Source organism: Anomaloglossus baeobatrachus, chromosome 4, assembly GCF_048569485.1.
Source record: "Anomaloglossus baeobatrachus isolate aAnoBae1 chromosome 4, aAnoBae1.hap1, whole genome shotgun sequence".
Classification (NCBI taxonomy): domain Eukaryota; kingdom Metazoa; phylum Chordata; class Amphibia; order Anura; family Aromobatidae; genus Anomaloglossus; species Anomaloglossus baeobatrachus.
Genome location: NC_134356.1, coordinates 432,760,689 through 432,778,670, shown reverse-complemented (window position 1 = coordinate 432,778,670; position 17,982 = coordinate 432,760,689). Strand labels below are relative to the sequence as shown.

The following is a 17,982-nucleotide window of genomic DNA, read 5'->3' as shown; positions in this document are numbered from 1 at the left end:
TGCACTGTTTTTTGCACTTTGATGGAATAAAAAGAAGGAACATTTTTCACTCAAGTGGACACTGTGATTCCTGTTTTCTGCACTCGTGACAATAAACTCTGGAAGTGACATCAGCCTAATAACATAGAATGTGACTTTTAATGTGCCTGTGAATCATTTTTATACACTATTTGTGCACACTTTAGTTGGGTAATCTTGTGTGATTGCAGTTCTTTGCATATTTCCAGAAACACAAGTGGACTATCTTGATGTAGTCTGTTCTTTAGGCTATGTGGTTGAATACTGGCTTGCGTGATACACAGCTGGCAGTCTGTAGTTGGCACAGGATGGGTAGCCAAGGGACTTTTGTTTCCAAAATGAATATTCATATTTTGAAATTGCTCCAAAAACTTGATTTAAATTTTGAGGCTAAATGTTTTACCTTTACTCAGAGTATTAAAAAAGAACTAGTAATAGAATGACTGTAGATTACATGGTTGGTTCCCCCAGGATGTTCACAGTCAATATACCGTGTATTGCTCAGAGGGATTTGTACATAGGCATACCTCATGTTATTCACTATTCCGTTTTACATAATAAGCAGTGTATTCTATGGCCAAAAATATTCAAAAAGCCACCTAACCGTACAAGATTTAATACAGGGCTTTGAATAGGGCTTTAGGTCAATGGTCAATATACTAGGTATAGGTAAAAGAGTCCAATGGACCCTACAAGTCCTCTACTAGTTCTAACCCCCAAGAATTTCCATAAATTGCATCCATCATCAATTTATGCCCTACATATCTACTCCTCTTCCTACGAAGGGAGACAGTTATTTATATATCCATGACATGCATTAATTCTCTTGACTTTCCAAACTACTTTATTAACTACTTTGAGAGCTAAAATCAATCTAGGTCAAGTAACAAATGTGTGGGAATTAACTTTATGCTAATGAAGTGTACCTTTTATTTAAATTATTCTAGATTTTAATACTTTGATCTGCCATAATTTACAACATGTGTTATTTATATTTCCAGTGCCGACGGGACATATGAAGTCTCATTGTTCACCAATGCAATTGTGCAGAATAATGGCAGCATTGCTTGGCTACCTCCAGCCATTTACAAGAGTGCATGCAAAATTGAAGTCAAACATTTCCCCTTTGATCAACAAAACTGCACTTTAAAATTCCGTTCTTGGACATACGATTATACAGAAATTGATCTTGTTCTTAGCTCAGCCTTTGCCAGTATGGATGATTTCACACCAAGTGGAGAATGGGATATCATTAAACTTCCTGGGAGGAGAACTGTCAACTCTCTCGATCCAACCTACGTTGATGTTACTTATGATTTTATCATCAAAAGAAAGCCTCTTTTTTATACCATTAACTTGATTATACCCTGCATCCTTATAACTTCTTTAGCCATATTGGTGTTTTACCTGCCATCTGACTGTGGACAGAAGATGACACTGTGTATATCAGTTCTCTTAGCACTGACTGTATTTCTGCTGTTAATTTCTAAAATTGTCCCTCCAACGTCTCTTGATGTTCCTCTTATTGGAAAATACTTGATGTTTACAATGGTACTGGTGACATTTTCCATAGTCACCAGTGTCTGTGTCCTCAATGTCCACCACAGATCTCCTAGCACACACACCATGCCACTATGGGTCAAAAACTGTTTTTTGGAAAAACTTCCAATCTTCCTGTTTATGAAACGCCCAGAACAAAGCTCATCTGGACAAAAACCACGGGGCCAACTTTGGACAAAACAGATGGACTCATGTAAAAACTCTGCTTATCTTGTTAATGCTCCAACATCAAGACCACATGGACAGAGGATTAATGAACAGTTGGAACATCATAGAAATCAGGATTTTCGATACAGACATGTTAGAAAGTTCTCTCCACAGGTTCAAGAAGCAATGGAGGGCGTGAGCTTCATAGCAGATCACATGAAAAGTGACGATGAAGACCAAAGTGTAAGAACCATCCTACTATATGTGAAATGCATTGTCACACTTGGAGCTAAGTCATGTCAGCAAAAAGAAATATATTAAAGGGATAGTCCACACTAGTACTAAGACAACCCCTTCCCATTCCACAAGTTTCTCCTCGGTAAAATAAAAAGGCCTATACTCACCTCCCGTATCGGTGCCTTTATGCAGTAGTGGAATAGCGTTTTTTTTCTTTTTCACCAACTCACCCTACTTGAAATTGCTTTTCAATACATTTTATAGTAAATAAAAAAAAGGTTCCTTAAAACATCTAATTGTCTTAAAGAAAAACAAGCTGTTATACAGCTATGTTGGTGGAAAAATGAAAAAACGAACAGTTGGCAGGTCTTAAAAGGGTAAATGTAATTTTTAGTAAAGAAGCTTTAAATATACTTCTTATGCAGAAATTTAATTATGTTTCAGAAATGTATTTACCTTACCATATTGAATTTTTTGAGTGATAAAGCAGAAAAAAAAGCTTTCTTTTTCTTCAGTGGGAGTATAGCACCCACGGGGCAAGAGCTTGAATATTCGCCACCTGCAGATTTTGGTGGCGCAAGAAATATACACCACCTTGGGGCTCCGCACCCTGAACTGCGCGGGTACCAAGTGAGCAATCAAGCTCTCCCCTCAGAAACAGTATTTACTCCTGTGTCCTACAGCTCCACCGGTCGTCTCCTGCTCCTTCCAGTCTGCCTGGTCCTACCTGTGGAAGCTCTGAAGCACTCTCCACAGCGAACATGTTGTTCTTAGTCTCAGACTTTTCTGAAGTAAAAACTGTGTTCTCTCACTTCCCCTGTGCTGCCCCCACCTTCCTGATGACTTACTGGTGGCTAGTAAAAACCCGTTGTTATGGTGACCACCTTTAGCCCAGTTCCAGCGGGAGAGCACCTGAGCTGTGTGTGTTGTGTACACTAGCAGTTAACCTCTTCCTTACCCGGAATGAATACTGTACCTTAAGTGAGATGCAATACCCTATGGCAACTGAGCCTAAGGTGTGCCACAGGAGCATAAAAATTGATCATTGTGAGAGCAACTTACTTTATTGCCTATGTAACCGACGCATAGTTCTCTTCATGGCCATATTCTGTATTTGTACAAGCTAATAGCCATGGTGTACAGCACAGTATTAATGCTTTGCAGAGATGTTAGTAGATGATTGCTGGCCAATGCCCCCTATAATTACATTTATTAAAATAATTGCAATCAAAAACATTTTTACATTTGTTTATCTTATGATTTTATGTATTCAGATACCGTGGCACAGTGGCTCAGTGGTTAGCACTGCAGTCTTGCAGCGCTGGGGTCCTGGGTTCAAATCCCACCAAGGACACCATCTGCAAGAAGTTTGTATGTTCTCCCGGGTTTTTCTGTGGGTTTCCTGTGGGGTCTCTGGTTTTTTCCCCCATCACAAAAACATACATATAGGGACCTTAGGTTGTGAGCCCCAATGGGGACAGTGTTGCCAATGTATGTAAAGTGCTATGGAATTAATAGCGCTATATAAATGAATAAATATTATTATTTCTCATTATAGGGATTTTCTAAATTTAAAAAAACCCTCATTCCTCAGCTGCAGTTTATTTTTAGAAAGAGCCAACTGCGCTTTCCTCATCCTCCTCACGTCCAACGCTGAGTCTCCACTGCTGCCACCAGTGTCTCTTATCATCTGTAATGCTGAGTCTCCACTGCTGCCCCCAGTGTCTCTTATCATCTGTAGTGCCGAGTCTCCACTGCTGCTCCCAGTGTCTCTTATTATCTGTAATGCTGAGTCTCCACTGCTGCTCCCAGTGTCTCTTATTATCTGTAGTGCTGAGTCTCCACTGCTGCTCCCAGTGTCTCTTATTATCTGTAGTGCTGAGTCTCCACTGCTGCTCCCAGTGTCTCTTATTATCTGTAGTGCTGAGTCTCCACTGCTGCTCCCAGTGTCTCTTATTATCTGTAGTGCTGAGTCTCCACTGCTGCTTCCAGTGTCTCTTATTATCTGTAGTGCTGAGTCTCCACTGCTGCTCCCAGTGTCTCTTATTATCTGTAGTGCTGAGTCTCCACTGCTGCTCCCAGCGTCTCTTATTATCTGTAGTGCTGAGTCTCCACTGCTGCTCCCAGTGTCTCTTATTATCTGTAGTGCTGAGTCTCCACTGCTGCTCCCAGTGTCTCTTATCATCTGTAGTGCTGAGTCTCCACTGCTATTCCCAGTGTCTCTTATTATCTGTAGTGCTGAGTCTCCACTGCTGCTCCCAGTGTCTCTTATTATCTGTAGTGCCGAGTCTCCACTGCTGCTCCCAGTGTTTCTTATCATCTGTAGTGCTGAGTCTCCACTGCTGCTCCCAGTGTCTCTTATTATCTGTAGTGCTGAGTCTCCACTGCTGCTCCCAGTGTCTCTTATCATCTGTAGTGCTGAGTCTCCACTGCTGCTCCCAGTGTCTCTTATTATCTGTAATGCTGAGTCTCCACTGCTGCTCCCAGTGTCTCTTATTATCTGTAGTGCTGAGTCTCCACTGCTGCTCCCAGTGTCTCTTATTATCTGTAGTGCTGAGTCTCCACTGCTGCTCCAAGTGTCTCTTATCATCTGTAGTGCTGAGTCTCCACTGCTGCTCCCAGTGTCTCTTATTATTTGTAGCGCTGAGTCTCCACTGCTGCTCCCAGTGTCTCTTATTATCTGTAGTGCTGAGTCTCCACTGCTGCTCCCAGTGTCTCTTATTATCTGTAATGCTGAGTCTCCACTGCTGCTCCCAGTGTCTCTTATCATCTGTAATGCTGAGTCTCCACTGCTGCTCCCAGTGTCTCTTATTATCTGTAGTGCTGAGACTCCACTGCTGCTCCCAGTGTCTCTTATTATCTGTAGTGCTGAGTCTCCACTGCTGCTCCCAGTGTCTCTTATCATCTGTAGTGCTGAGTCTCCACTGCTGCTCCCAGTGTCTCTTATTATCTGTAGTGCTGAGTCTCCACTGCTGCTCCCAGTGTCTCTTATCATCTGTAGTGCTGAGTCTCCACTGCTATTCCCAGTGTCTCTTATTATCTGTAGTGCTGAGTCTCCACTGCTGCTCCCAGTGTCTCTTATCATCTGTAGTGCTGAGTCTCCACTGCTGCTCCCAGTGTCTCTTATTATCTGTAGTGCTGAGTCTCCACTGCTGCTCCCAGTGTCTCTTATTATCTGTAATGCTGAGTCTCCACTGCTGCTCCCAGTGTCTCTTTTTATCTGTAGTGCTGAGTCTCCACTGCTGCTCCCAGCGTCTCTTATTATCTGTAGTGCTGAGTCTCCACTGCTGCTCCCAGCGTCTCTTATTATCTGTAGTGCTGAGTCTCCACTGCTGCTCCCAGCGTCTCTTATTATCTGTAGTGCTGAGTCTCCACTGCTGCTCCCAGCGTCTCTTATTATCTGTAGTGCTGAGTCTCCACTGCTGCTCCCAGTGTCTCTTATTATCTGTAGTGCTGAGTCTCCACTGCTGCTCCCAGTGTCTCTTATCATCTGTAGTGCTGAGTCTCCACTGCTATTCCCAGTGTCTCTTATTATCTGTAGTGCTGAGTCTCCACTGCTGCTCCCAGTGTCTCTTATCATCTGTAGTGCTGAGTCTCCACTGCTGCTCCCAGTGTCTCTTATTATCTGTAGTGCTGAGTCTCCACTGCTGCTCCCAGTGTCTCTTATTATCTGTAATGCTGAGTCTCCACTGCTGCTCCCAGTGTCTCTTTTTATCTGTAGTGCTGAGTCTCCACTGCTGCTCCCAGCGTCTCTTATTATCTGTAGTGCTGAGTCTCCACTGCTGCTCCCAGCGTCTCTTATTATCTGTAGTGCTGAGTCTCCACTGCTGCTCCCAGCGTCTCTTATTATCTGTAGTGCTGAGTCTCCACTGCTGCTCCCAGTGTCTCTTATTATCTGTAGTGCTGAGTCTCCACTGCTGCTTCCAGTGTCTCTTATTATCTGTAGTGCTGAGTCTCCACTGCTGCTCCCTGTGTCTCTTATTATCTGTAGTGCTGAGTCTCCACTGCTGCTCCCAGTGTCTCCTATTATCTGTAGTGCTGAGTCTCCACTGCTGCTCCCTGTGTCTCTTATTATCTGTAGTGCTGAGTCTCCACTGCTGCTCCCTGTGTCTCTTATTATCTGTAGTGCTGAGTCTCCACTGCTGCTCCCAGTGTCTCTTATCATCTGTAGTGCTGAGTCTCCACTGCTGCTTCCAGTGTCTCTTATTATCTGTAGTGCTGAGTCTCCACTGCTGCTCCCAGTGTCTCTTATTATCTGTAATGCTGAGTCTCCACTGCTGCTCCCAGTGTCTCTTATTATCTGTAATGCTGAGACTCCACTGCTGCTCCCAGTGTCTCTTATTATCTGTAGTGCTGAGTCTCCACTGCTGCTCCCAGTGTCTCTTATTATCTGTAATGCTCAGTCTCCACTGCTGCTCCCAGTGTCTCTTATTATCTGTAATGCTCAGTCTCCACTCCTGCTCCCAGTGTCTCTTATTATCTGTAGCGCTGAGTCTCCACTGCTGATCCCAGTGTCTCTTATTATCTGTAGTGCTGAGTCTCCACTGCTGCTCCCAGTGTCTCTTATTATCTGTAATGCTGAGTCTCCACTGCTGCTCCCAGTGTCTCTTATTATCTGTAATGCTGAGTCTCCACTGCTGCTCCCAGTGTCTCTTATTATCTGTAATGCTGAGTCTCCACTGCTGATCCCAGTGTCTCTCATTATCTGTAGTGCTGAGTCTCCACTGCTGCTCCCAGTGTCTCTTATTATCTGTAATGCTGAGTCTTCACTGCTGCTCCCAGGGTCTCTTATTATCTGTAATGCTGAGTCTCCACTGCTGCTCCCAGTGTCTCTTATTATCTGTAGTGCTGAGTCTCCACTGCTGCTCCCAGTGTCTCTTATTATCTGTAGTGCTGAGTCTCCACTGCTGCTCCCAGTGTCTCTTATTATCTGTAGTGCTGAGTCTCCACTGCTCCTCCCAGTGTCTCTTATCTGTAGTGCTGAGTCTTCACTGCTGCTCCCAGTGTCTCTTATTATCTGTAGTGCTGTGTCTCCACTGCTGCTCCCAGTGTCTCTTATTATCTGTAGTGCTGAGTCTTCACTGCTGCTCCCAGTGTCTCTTATTATCTGTAGTGCTGTGTCTCCACTGCTGCTCCCAGTGTCTCTTATTATCTGTAGTGCTGAGTCTCCACTGCTGCTCCCAGTGTCTCTTATTATCTGTAGTGCTGAGTCTCCACTGCTGCTCCCAGTGTCTCTCATTATCTGTAGTGCTGAGTCTCCACTGCTGATCCCAGTGTCTCTTATTATCTGTAATGCTGAGTCTCCACTGCTGCTCCCAGAGTCTCTTATCATCTGTAGTGCTGAGTCTCCACTGCTGCTCCCAGTGTCTCTTATTATCTGTAGTGCTGAGTCTCCACTGCTGCTCCCAGTGTCTCTTATCTGTAGTGCTGAGTCTCCACTGCTGCTCCCAGTGTCTCTTATTATCTGTAGTGCTGAGTCTCCACTGCTGCTCCCAGAGTCTCTTATCATCTGTAGTGCTGAGTCTCCACTGCTGCTCCCAGTGTCTCTTATTATCTGTAGTGCTGAGTCTCCACTGCTGCTCCCAGTGTCTCTTATTATCTGTAGTGCTGAGTCTCCACTGCTGCTCCCAGTGTCTCTTATTATCTGTAGTGCTGAGTCTCCACTGCTGCTCCCAGTGTCTCTTATTATCTGTAGTGCTGAGTCTCCACTGCTGCTCCCAGTGTCTCTTATTATCTGTAGTGCTGAGTCTCCACTGCTGCTCCCAGTGTCTCTTATTATCTGTAGTGCTGAGTCTCCACTGCTGCTCCCAGTGTCTCTTATTATCTGTAGTGCTGAGTCTCCACTGCTGCTCCCAGCGTCTCTTATTATCTGTAGTGCTGAGTCTCCACTGCTGCTCCCAGCGTCTCTCATTATCTGTAATGCTGAGTCTCCACTGCTGCTCCCAGTGTCTCTTATTATCTGTAGTGCTGAGTCTCCACTGCTGCTTCCAGTGTCTCTTATTATCTGTAGTGCTCAGTCTCCACTGCTGCTCCCAGTGTCTCTTATTATCTGTAGTGCTCAGTCTCCACTGCTGCTCCCAGTGTCTCTTATTATCTGTAGTGCTGAGTCTCCACTGCTGCTCCCAGTGTCTCTTATTATCTGTAGTGCTGAGTCTCCACTGCTGCTCCCAGTGTCTCTTATTATCTGTAATGCTGAGTCTCCACTGCTGCTCCCAGTGTCTCTTATTATCTGTAGTGCTGAGTCTCCACTGCTGCTCCCAGTGTCTCTTATTATCTGTAGTGCTCAGTCTCCACTGCTGCTCCCTGTGTCTCTTATTATCTGTAGTGCTGAGTCTCCACTGCTGCTCCCAGTCTCTTATTATCTGTAATGCTGAGTCTCCACTGCTGCTCCCAGTGTCTCTTATTATCTGTAGTGCTGAGTCTCCACTGCTGCTCCCAGTGTCTCTTATTATCTGTAATGCTGAGTCTCCACTGCTGCTCCCAGTGTCTCTTATTATCTGTAGTGCTGAGTCTCCACTGCTGCTCCCAGCGTCTCTTATTATCTGTAGTGCTGAGTCTCCACTGCTGCTCCTGTGTAGCCCCAGAAGTGTTGTGTCGGTGCATTACCTTCAGGGACTCCACGTGGATGGAACAGTCTGGTCACAGGTAGGGAACCTTCTTTTAGGATTGTCGTGACGCCACTCTCAGAATTGCGGTCAATGGGGACCGCCACTGCAGATTAAGGGATGCCTGGGGCTGATGGTGGGTGCAGTCAGTTGTAATAGCCTCCTGAGAGTGAGGCAAGCCCCAGGGCCCTGTGTAGGTGTGTGGAACCACAAGGCGCAGAATAACTCAACACAAGCAGAATGTCTTTCAGGGGTTTTACTCACTGTTGATGGCAGGGTGAGTAACCCGGGCGTAGCTGGGATGAACCAGGCTGGAACCAGGCGTCCTTCCGGCTGACTTATGAGGGTGGCTACTGACTCGCCTTCCTTAGCCCTTCTGTTGTTTGTGGTAACCCCGACTTGCAGTCCCTATGGGGGTCACCCAGGGAAGTTACTGCTCCCCTCGTTTCGGCCCGTTTGCTTGTAGCCTGGACCAGGTCACTCCGGCTGCTTGCCTCCTGTGAACTATGGGCCCTCACTTTGCTACGTGGCTGCGGACTCTGTGGTGTTGTCTTGGGGGTTTGAAGTGCCCCCTCAAGCAGGTTTGGCAGAAGAAAGCTGGATCTATCTCTGCACTGGGACCTGTTACCCCTTCGGGCCTGGTACCTCCCTAGCAGTCCTCTTACTCTCCACTCCGTTGCTCTCTCTTTAGCCTTGTGTGGATTTCAGACGGCACCACTAGGTGACCGTTCTCCCCCGTCAGTAGTCACTGCGCGTACGTTGTCAGAATTGTGTAGAGCTGCAGGGTCTGCTTCTGCCCTCCCCGCACTCCACCACTCAACTGCCTGGCTCACTGTTCCCTCCTCTCCTGTTCTTGCCTACGTCACCTAGCAACCAGGCTCTCTACCACACCCCTTGAGTGGAGATGGAGGCTTCGCCCCCTCCTGGGATCCCCAGGGGTCCTCCCAAAGGTACATGTGTGAGACCTGATCACTATGCGCCTGTGTAGTCACACCTCGGTCAGCCTTCTGGATTACCTGTTTTGTACTGTCCCCAGCATGGGTGCAGTACTCAGTGGTGCCTGACCAGGTCAGGGGCGCCACATTCCCCCTTAGTTATCACCAGCACGTCCTCGGGCTGCAAGACAACATTTTAAAATGCATAAAACAGTAAAACATGGTAAAACATTTTAAAACCACCAGGTACCATACATCACCACCCTCCACCCACAAGTCCGTTAACCCACCCTAAACCCTCTCAGGAGGCAGGTCACCGGTTTCTTTTGGTAACCAGGTCTGGGCCATCCGTTTCCCCAGACCTTTCCTCCAATCTGCCTCTCCCGTTGGCCGCGCCTTCAGCCACTTCTGGCAGGATGTAGAGGCGGCTTTCATGGTCTGGTGGTTTCAGGGTATACCTGGCCTGGTGGAGCCGCGCCTTCAGCCTCTTCTGGCAGGATGTAGAGGCGGCCTCCACAGTTGGTGCTGTCCAGGTACCCTCTTTGTGGTGGAGAGCCAGGCCCCATCAACAGGCGTGCTCCCTGGTTGCAGGTGAGCCAGGCCCCATAAACAGGCGTGCTCCCTGGTTGCAGGCGAGCCAGGCCCCTAAACAGGCTGGCTCTGGTGGTGGTACCTCTGGGGTAATTATGTACACCGCGAGAGTTTGTGGCTATAGCCAGTTCATAGCCTTAAGGTTCATGGGTTTCTCACATTAGTTCATGTGGGCACATGCTTAAACTTGTAAACGTTGCAAAACTTGTAACTTGCTGTACTTTACTTTACTTTACACAGATTCCTCCTCACCAGGGCTTGGGCCTGTAGGGCTGCGGCACCTGTTGCTTTCTCCATCTTTGTCATCATCTGTAGTGGTCTCATCAATGGGTTCTTTGTCTTTTCTTTCCTCTTCTTCTTTGTCTGTTTCTTTTTCTTGTGGTATTGAGACAGCTGGGTTTCTGTAGGGATTTCTAGGGCATGGTGTGACATCTAGCGCATACCATCCGCGTTCTCCTTGGTGCTTGGTAAACTCCACTGAATCTCCCATCTGTAAGTTTCTTCCTGGGTGTCCTCTAGGCAAATGGGCTCTAACGTCCCTTCTGTTCACAAAAATGCCTTCTTTCATACCAGGTGCAACTATGAAGCCGTATCCAGATTTTAAACTAAATTCCTCTACAATTCCACGACAAAGTGGGCCTCTGACCTGGGATTTGGCTCTTCTCAAGAACCGCTTTTCCTCTAAGTCTCTGGCCGTGACCTCGTCCTTCTTCTCTGGAGACTGCTGTGCAGGTGGATCCCTTGTCCTGCTGCGGCGCCGTGTCCTGCGGGCTGGGTCCTGCTTGGCTGCTATCTCACCGCTTGCAGGCTCCCAGGTGATGTATCTGGACAGATCTTCCTCAGCGGAGGATGTCGGGCCCTCTTCATCCCAGCGGGAGTACGGCAGCATCTCTGGCTCTGGGCATGGATCCACTGCTGATGGCTCCGGGGTCAGCTCCTCAGCCTTCTGTCCTCCCCTCCCCCTTAGTTCTTCTGAGCACTCCTGTGGTGGCAGCGCTGGGGATGGGTGTTCATCAGCTGGCCAGGGCGGTGGACTTTTTGGCGTGGATGTTGCCGGAGTCTTCCTGTGGGTGTGCGGAGGGAGCAGATACCGGTCCACCATCTCCTGTGGGAACTGGGCCTCTAGATCAGCCTTCAGCTTCCAGTATTCGGGGTCCTCCCCCAGCATGGACTTCCTAGCAGGGACTTCCTTGGACTGGGGAGCGGTGTCTGCTCTGGCCTTGCAGGCCGGGGTAAATACTTGTACAGTCTTGTCTTGGCGGGCCGCGCCTGGCGTGGCGGCGGCCTGGTCTTGGCGGGCCGCGCTGGGCGCTTCTGCGGCCTGGTTCGGCGTCGCAGCTGCGATGGGATCTGTGCGGGCCGGGCTGGGCGTCGCTGCAGCGACCTGGGTCAGCGTCGCTGTTGCGGCCGGTTCTTGGCGGGCTGAGCTAGGCGACGCCGCGGCGATCTGGGCTTGGCGGGCCGGGCAGGGCATCTCTGCGGCGACCTGGACTTGGCGGGCCGGGCAGGGCATCTCTGCTGCGGCCTGGTTCAGCGTCGTCGCGCCGGGCATCTCTCCAGGGACCGCGGACGTGGCAGCAGGGGTCGGGGCACTCGCGCTGGCAGGGGCAACGCCGGACTCACCCATCGGTAGCATCATCGGGGTCTGAGTCGTCGCCGCTCGATCTGGCACTCGTCGCGTGGCTCTCCTCTCGTAGGCCTGAACCGCCTCAGCGATTTCCTGCAGCTCCGCACGTCCCTCTCGGATCTGCTGCACGATTCTCGCCTCCAGTCGGTTGCTGAACTGGGCAAGCTCCCGGGCCCACCAGGCTGCGGAGCCTGGCTCTGAGTTTCTGTCTTCAGACGCCATCTTCACCGCGTCGTCGCTGCTCTCCAGGTCTTCTCTCAGCAGCAGACTTCTGACTTCTTCTTGCAGCCGAAGTGCCAATTCCTTCACTTCCTGCAACTCCTCTCCCAGCAGCAGGCTTATGGCTCCCTTTCCTTCCCGACGTCTCTGAACGCCTCCGCTCTCATCACTTGCGAGGTCAGGACTCTGCAGGGGATCTCTGGGTAGCCACACCTCTTCGTGGGCGGTAACTTCTCCCAGCGCGGGCTGCTGTTGTTTTTCAGCGCGCTTTTCATGGTGGCAATATGGCGGCGCTTCCAATTTTTCAAGCGGACCGCCCAGGCACATGGTCACCTGTCTGAACAGGTCTAGTCCTTATCCTGTTCGTGACGCCAGATGTGTAGCCCCAGAAGTGTTGTGTCGGTGCATTACCTTCAGGGACTCCACGTGGATGGAACAGTCTGGTCACAGGTAGGGAACCTTCTTTTAGGATTGTCGTGACGCCACTCTCAGAATTGCGGTCAATGGGGACCGCCACTGCAGATTAAGGGATGCCTGGGGCTGATGGTGGGTGCAGTCAGTTGTAATAGCCTCCTGAGAGTGAGGCAAGCCCCAGGGCCCTGTGTAGGTGTGTGGAACCACAAGGCGCAGAATAACTCAACACAAGCAGAATGTCTTTCAGGGGTTTTACTCACTGTTGATGGCAGGGTGAGTAACCCGGGCGTAGCTGGGATGAACCAGGCTGGAACCAGGCGTCCTTCCGGCTGACTTATGAGGGTGGCTACTGACTCGCCTTCCTTAGCCCTTCTGTTGTTTGTGGTAACCCCGACTTGCAGTCCCTATGGGGGTCACCCAGGGAAGTTACTGCTCCCCTCGTTTCGGCCCGTTTGCTTGTAGCCTGGACCAGGTCACTCCGGCTGCTTGCCTCCTGTGAACTATGGGCCCTCACTTTGCTACGTGGCTGCGGACTCTGTGGTGTTGTCTTGGGGGTTTGCAGTGCCCCCTCAAGCAGGTTTGGCAGAAGAAAGCTGGATCTATCTCTGCACTGGGACCTGTTACCCCTTCGGGCCTGGTACCTCCCTAGCAGTCCTCTTACTCTCCACTCCGTTGCTCTCTCTTTAGCCTTGTGTGGATTTCAGACGGCACCACTAGGTGACCGTTCTCCCCCGTCAGTAGTCACTGCGCGTACGTTGTCAGAATTGTGTAGAGCTGCAGGGTCTGCTTCTGCCCTCCCCGCACTCCACCACTCAACTGCCTGGCTCACTGTTCCCTCCTCTCCTGTTCTTGCCTACGTCACCTAGCAACCAGGCTCTCTACCACACCCCTTGAGTGGAGATGGAGGCTTCGCCCCCTCCTGGGATCCCCAGGGGTCCTCCCAAAGGTACATGTGTGAGACCTGATCACTATGCGCCTGTGTAGTCACACCTCGGTCAGCCTTCTGGATTACCTGTTTTGTACTGTCCCCAGCATGGGTGCAGTACTCAGTGGTGCCTGACCAGGTCAGGGGCGCCACACTCCCAGCGTCTCTTATTATCTGTAATGCTGAGTCTCCACTGCTGCTCCCAGTGTCTCTTATTATCTGTAATGCTGAGTCTCCACTGCTGCTCCCAGTGTCTCTTATTATCTGTAATGCTCAGTCTCCACTGCTGCTCCCAGCGTCTCTTATTATCTGTAGTGCTGAGTCTCCACTGCTGCTCCCAGTGTCTCTCATTATCTGTAGTGCTGAGTCTCCACTGCTGCTCCCAGCGTCTCTTATCATCTGTAGTGCTGAGTCTCCACTGCTGCTCCCAGTGTCTCTTATTATCTGTAGTGCTGAGTCTCCACTGCTGCTCCCAGCGTCTCTTATTATCTGTAATGCTGAGTCTCCACTGCTGCTCCCAGTGTCTCTCATTATCTGTAATGCTGAGTCTCCACTGCTGCCCCCAGTGTCTCTTATTATCTGTAATGCTGAGTCTCCACTGCTGCTCCCAGTGTCTCTCATTATCTGTAGTGCTGTCTCCACTGCTGCTCCCAGTGTCTCTTATTATCTGTAGTGCTGAGTCTCCACTGCTGCTCCCAGTGTCTCTCATTATCTGTAGAGCTGAGTCTCCACTGCTGCTCCCAGTGTCTCTTATCATCTGTAGTGCTGAGTCTCCACTGCTGCTCCCAGTGTCTCTTATCTGTAGTGCTGAGTCTCCACTGCTGCTCCCAGTGTCTCTTATTATCTGTAGTGCTGAGTCTCCACTGCTGCTCCCAGTGTCTCTTATTATCTGTAGTGCTGAGTCTCCACTGCTGCTCCCAGTGTCTCTCATTATCTGTAATGCTGAGTCTCCACTGCTGCTCCCAGTGTTTCTCATTATCTGTAGTGCTGTCTCCACTGCTGCTCCCAGTGTCTCTTATTATCTGTAGTGCTGAGTCTCCACTGCTGCTCCCAGTGTCTCTTATTATCTGTAGTGCTGAGTCTCCACTGCTGCTCCCAGTGTCTCTCATTATCTGTAGTGCTGAGTCTCCACTGCTGCTCCCAGTGTCTCTTATCATCTGTAGTGCTGAGTCTCCACTGCTGCTCCCAGTGTCTCTTATCTGTAGTGCTGAGTCTCCACTGCTGCTCCCAGCGTCTCTTATTATCTGTAATGCTGAGTCTCCACTGCTGCTCCCAGTGTTTCTCATTATCTGTAGTGCTGTCTCCACTGCTGCTCCCAGTGTCTCTTATTATCTGTAGTGCTGAGTCTCCACTGCTGCTCCCAGTGTCTCTTATTATCTGTAGTGCTGAGTCTCCACTGCTGCTCCCAGTGTCTCTTATTATCTGTAATGCTGAGTCTCCACTGCTGCTCCCAGTGTCTCTTATTATCTGTAGTGCTGAGACTCCACTGCTGCTCCCAGTGTCTCTTATTATCTGTAGTGCTGAGTCTCCACTGCTGCTCCCAGTGTCTCTTATTATCTGTAATGCTGAGTCTCCACTGCTGCTCCCAGTGTCTCTTATTATCTGTAGTGCCGAGTCTCCACTGCTGCTCCCAGTGTCTCTTATTATCTGTAGTGCTGAGTCTCCACTGCTGCTCCCAGTGTCTCTTATTATCTGTAATGCTGAGACTCCACTGCTGCTCCCAGTGTCTCTTATTATCTGTAGTGCTGAGTCTCCACTGCTGCTCCCAGTGTCTCTTATTATCTGTAGTGCTGAGTCTCCACTGCTGCTCCCAGTGTCTCTTATTATCTGTAGTGCTGAGTCTCCACTGCTGCTCCCAGTGTCTCTTATCATCTGTAGTGCTGAGTCTCCACTGCTGCTCCCAGTGTCTCTTAATATCTGTAATGCTGAGTCTCCACTGCTGCTCCCAGTGTCTCTTATTATCTGTAATGCTGAGTCTCCACTGCTGCTCCCAGTGTCTCTTATTATCTGTAGTGCTGAGTCTCCACTGCTGCTCCCAGTGTCTCTTATTATCTGTAGTGCTGAGTCTCCACTGCTGCTCCCAGTGTCTCTTATTATCTGTAGTGCTGAGTCTCCACTGCTGCTCCCAGTGTCTCTTATTATCTGTAGTGCTGAGTCTCCACTGCTGCTCCCAGTGTCTCTCATTATCTGTAATGCTGAGTCTCCACTGCTGCTCCCAGTGTCTCTCATTATCTGTAGTGCTGTCTCCACTGCTGCTCCCAGTGTCTCTTATTATCTGTAGTGCTGAGTCTCCACTGCTGCTCCCAGTGTCTCTTATTATCTGTAGTGCTGAATCTCCACTGCTGCTCCCAGTGTCTCTTATTATCTGTAGTGCTGAGTCTCCACTGCTGCTCCCAGTGTCTCTTATTATCTGTAATGCTGAGTCTCCACTGCTGCTCCCAGTGTCCCTTATTATCTGTAGTGCTGAGTCTCCACTGCTGCTCCCAGTGTCTCTTATTATCTGTAGTGCTGAGTCTCCACTGCTGCTCCCAGTGTCTCTTATTATCTGTAGTGCTGAGTCTCCACTGCTGCTCCCAGTGTCTCTTATCATCTGTAGTGCTGAGTCTCCACTGCTGCTCCCAGTGTCTCTTATTATCTGTAATGCTGAGTCTCCACTGCTGCTCCCAGTGTCTCTTATTATCTGTAGTGCTGAGTCTCCACTGCTGCTCCCAGTGTCTCTTATTATCTGTAGTGCTGAGTCTCCACTGCTGCTCCCAGTGTCTCTTATTATCTGTAGTGCTGAGTCTCCACTGCTGCTCCCAGTGTCTCTTATTATCTGTAATGCTGAGACTCCACTGCTGCTCCCAGTGTCTCTTATTATCTGTAGTGCTGAGTCTCCACTGCTGCTCCCAGCAGGGCCAGATTAAGGTTGGTGGGGGCCCCTGGGCAGAAAATCTGGTGGGGGCCCCATAACGTTAACATTTTTAGCCATAACAGTAGAGCGCGAACTGTAGCATTTAGATATAAATCCAATGAACATTTATCTTATCCTGTTCTGCCACATTCAGATTTACAGCACTACAATACAGATACAGTCCAGGATCACTCACAGCCGTCACTTATACACACAGTACAATACAGACACAGTCCAGGATCACTCACAGCCGTCACTTATACACACAGTACAATACAGACACAGTCCAGGATCACTCACAGCCGTCACTTATACACGGAAAGTAGAGTTAAGGCTGCTTTACACATTTCGATCTCGTATGCGATCACACACGCCCCCATCGTATGTGCGGAACAGGCAATTTGTTGCCCGTGTCGCACAAACGATTAACCCCCATCACACGTACTTACCTTCCAAACGACCTTGCTGTGGGCGGCAAACATCCACTTCCTGAAGTGGGAGGGACATTCGGCGTCACAGCAACGTCACACAGCGGCCGGCCAATAGAAGCGGAGGGGCGGAGATGAGCGGGGCGTAAACATCCCGCCCACCTCCTTCCTTCGGCATTGCTGGCGGGTCGCAGGTAAGCTGTGTTCATCGTTCCCGGGGTGTCACACGGAGCGATGTGTGCTGCCTCAAGAACGATGAACAACCAGATGTTCAATTTTTAGAAATTGAACGACGTGTATGCGATCAACGTTTTAACGCACAATCAGGGTGGCACGTAGCTGTCACACACTACAATATCACTAACGATGCCGGATGTGCGTCACTTACGACGTGAACCCGCCGACACATCGTTAGATATATTGTAGCATGTAAAGCCCGCTTTACTCACATTTTTTATTGATCCCAATGTTAAGGCAGCAGGGCTGGCTCCAGGTTTTTGTGGCCTCCGGGTGAAAGAGTCTCAGTGGACTCCATCCACACACAGACACGCACATACACATATAGGCATACGTACATATACATATGTGAAGACAAATTCAGAAAAATACAAATATATGCACAGTCATATACACTGTCATACATGCAGACACAGACGCATTAGGGCTCATGCGCACGTTGCGTAATTCCATGCATTTACGCTGCGTATAGCAATGCAGTGTAAATGCATGCGTCCTGCGTCCCCTGCACAGTCTATGAAGATTGTGCATGATACGTGCGCACGTAGCTTTTATGAACGCAGTGATTTGGGTGCTAAAATGTTGACCCAAATCTGTGCGCTCATAAAATGAGCATGTCAATTATTCCGTGCGCTATGGATGCAGCTCCCACTCTGTCTATGGTGGGGGCAGCAGCCAGAGCGCATGAAATCGGCTTTTTTTGTACAGAAAGACTGCATCCATTATGCAGTGTTTCTGCAGCGATTTGACGTGCACATGTGCTGTCAAATCGCTGCAGAATATTCAGCAGTTAAGTGCGCATGAGCCCTTACAGGTATTAATATGGGGAAGTCGCCAGCAGCATCACTCACCTCTCCCGCTTGTTTCCGTCCAGCTCCTTCAGGACATGTGGCTGTGTTTCACGATGGCTGTCACTAACAGACATGACTGCACACTGACAGCACTGCTGTATATACATCACAGGAGGGGCTGGGGGTTACAATATATACATTACAGGAGGGGCAGGGGGCATAGACGTTACTGTAGTGGCAAACAGCTCTGGTGGTGTACTCATTACTGGGATGGGTGACATAGCTCTCTGGGGGACCCATATAGTTCTGGGGGGGGCGCACAAACTGCTCTAATTCATATATACACACACAGTAC

General features: G+C 49.2%; 1 protein-coding gene across 2 annotated transcripts in view; it reads left to right on the top strand.

Moving 5' to 3' along the window:
* Positions 1-17,982, top strand: part of LOC142303768 (neuronal acetylcholine receptor subunit beta-4-like) — a 151,549-nt gene that overhangs the window by 72,644 nt on the left and 60,923 nt on the right. For both annotated transcript variants that reach the window (XM_075345468.1, XM_075345469.1), the window contains one exon: positions 1,020-1,968. In XM_075345468.1, the coding sequence (XP_075201583.1) occupies positions 1,020-1,968 (949 nt within the window). The remainder of the gene's footprint in view (positions 1-1,019; positions 1,969-17,982) is intronic.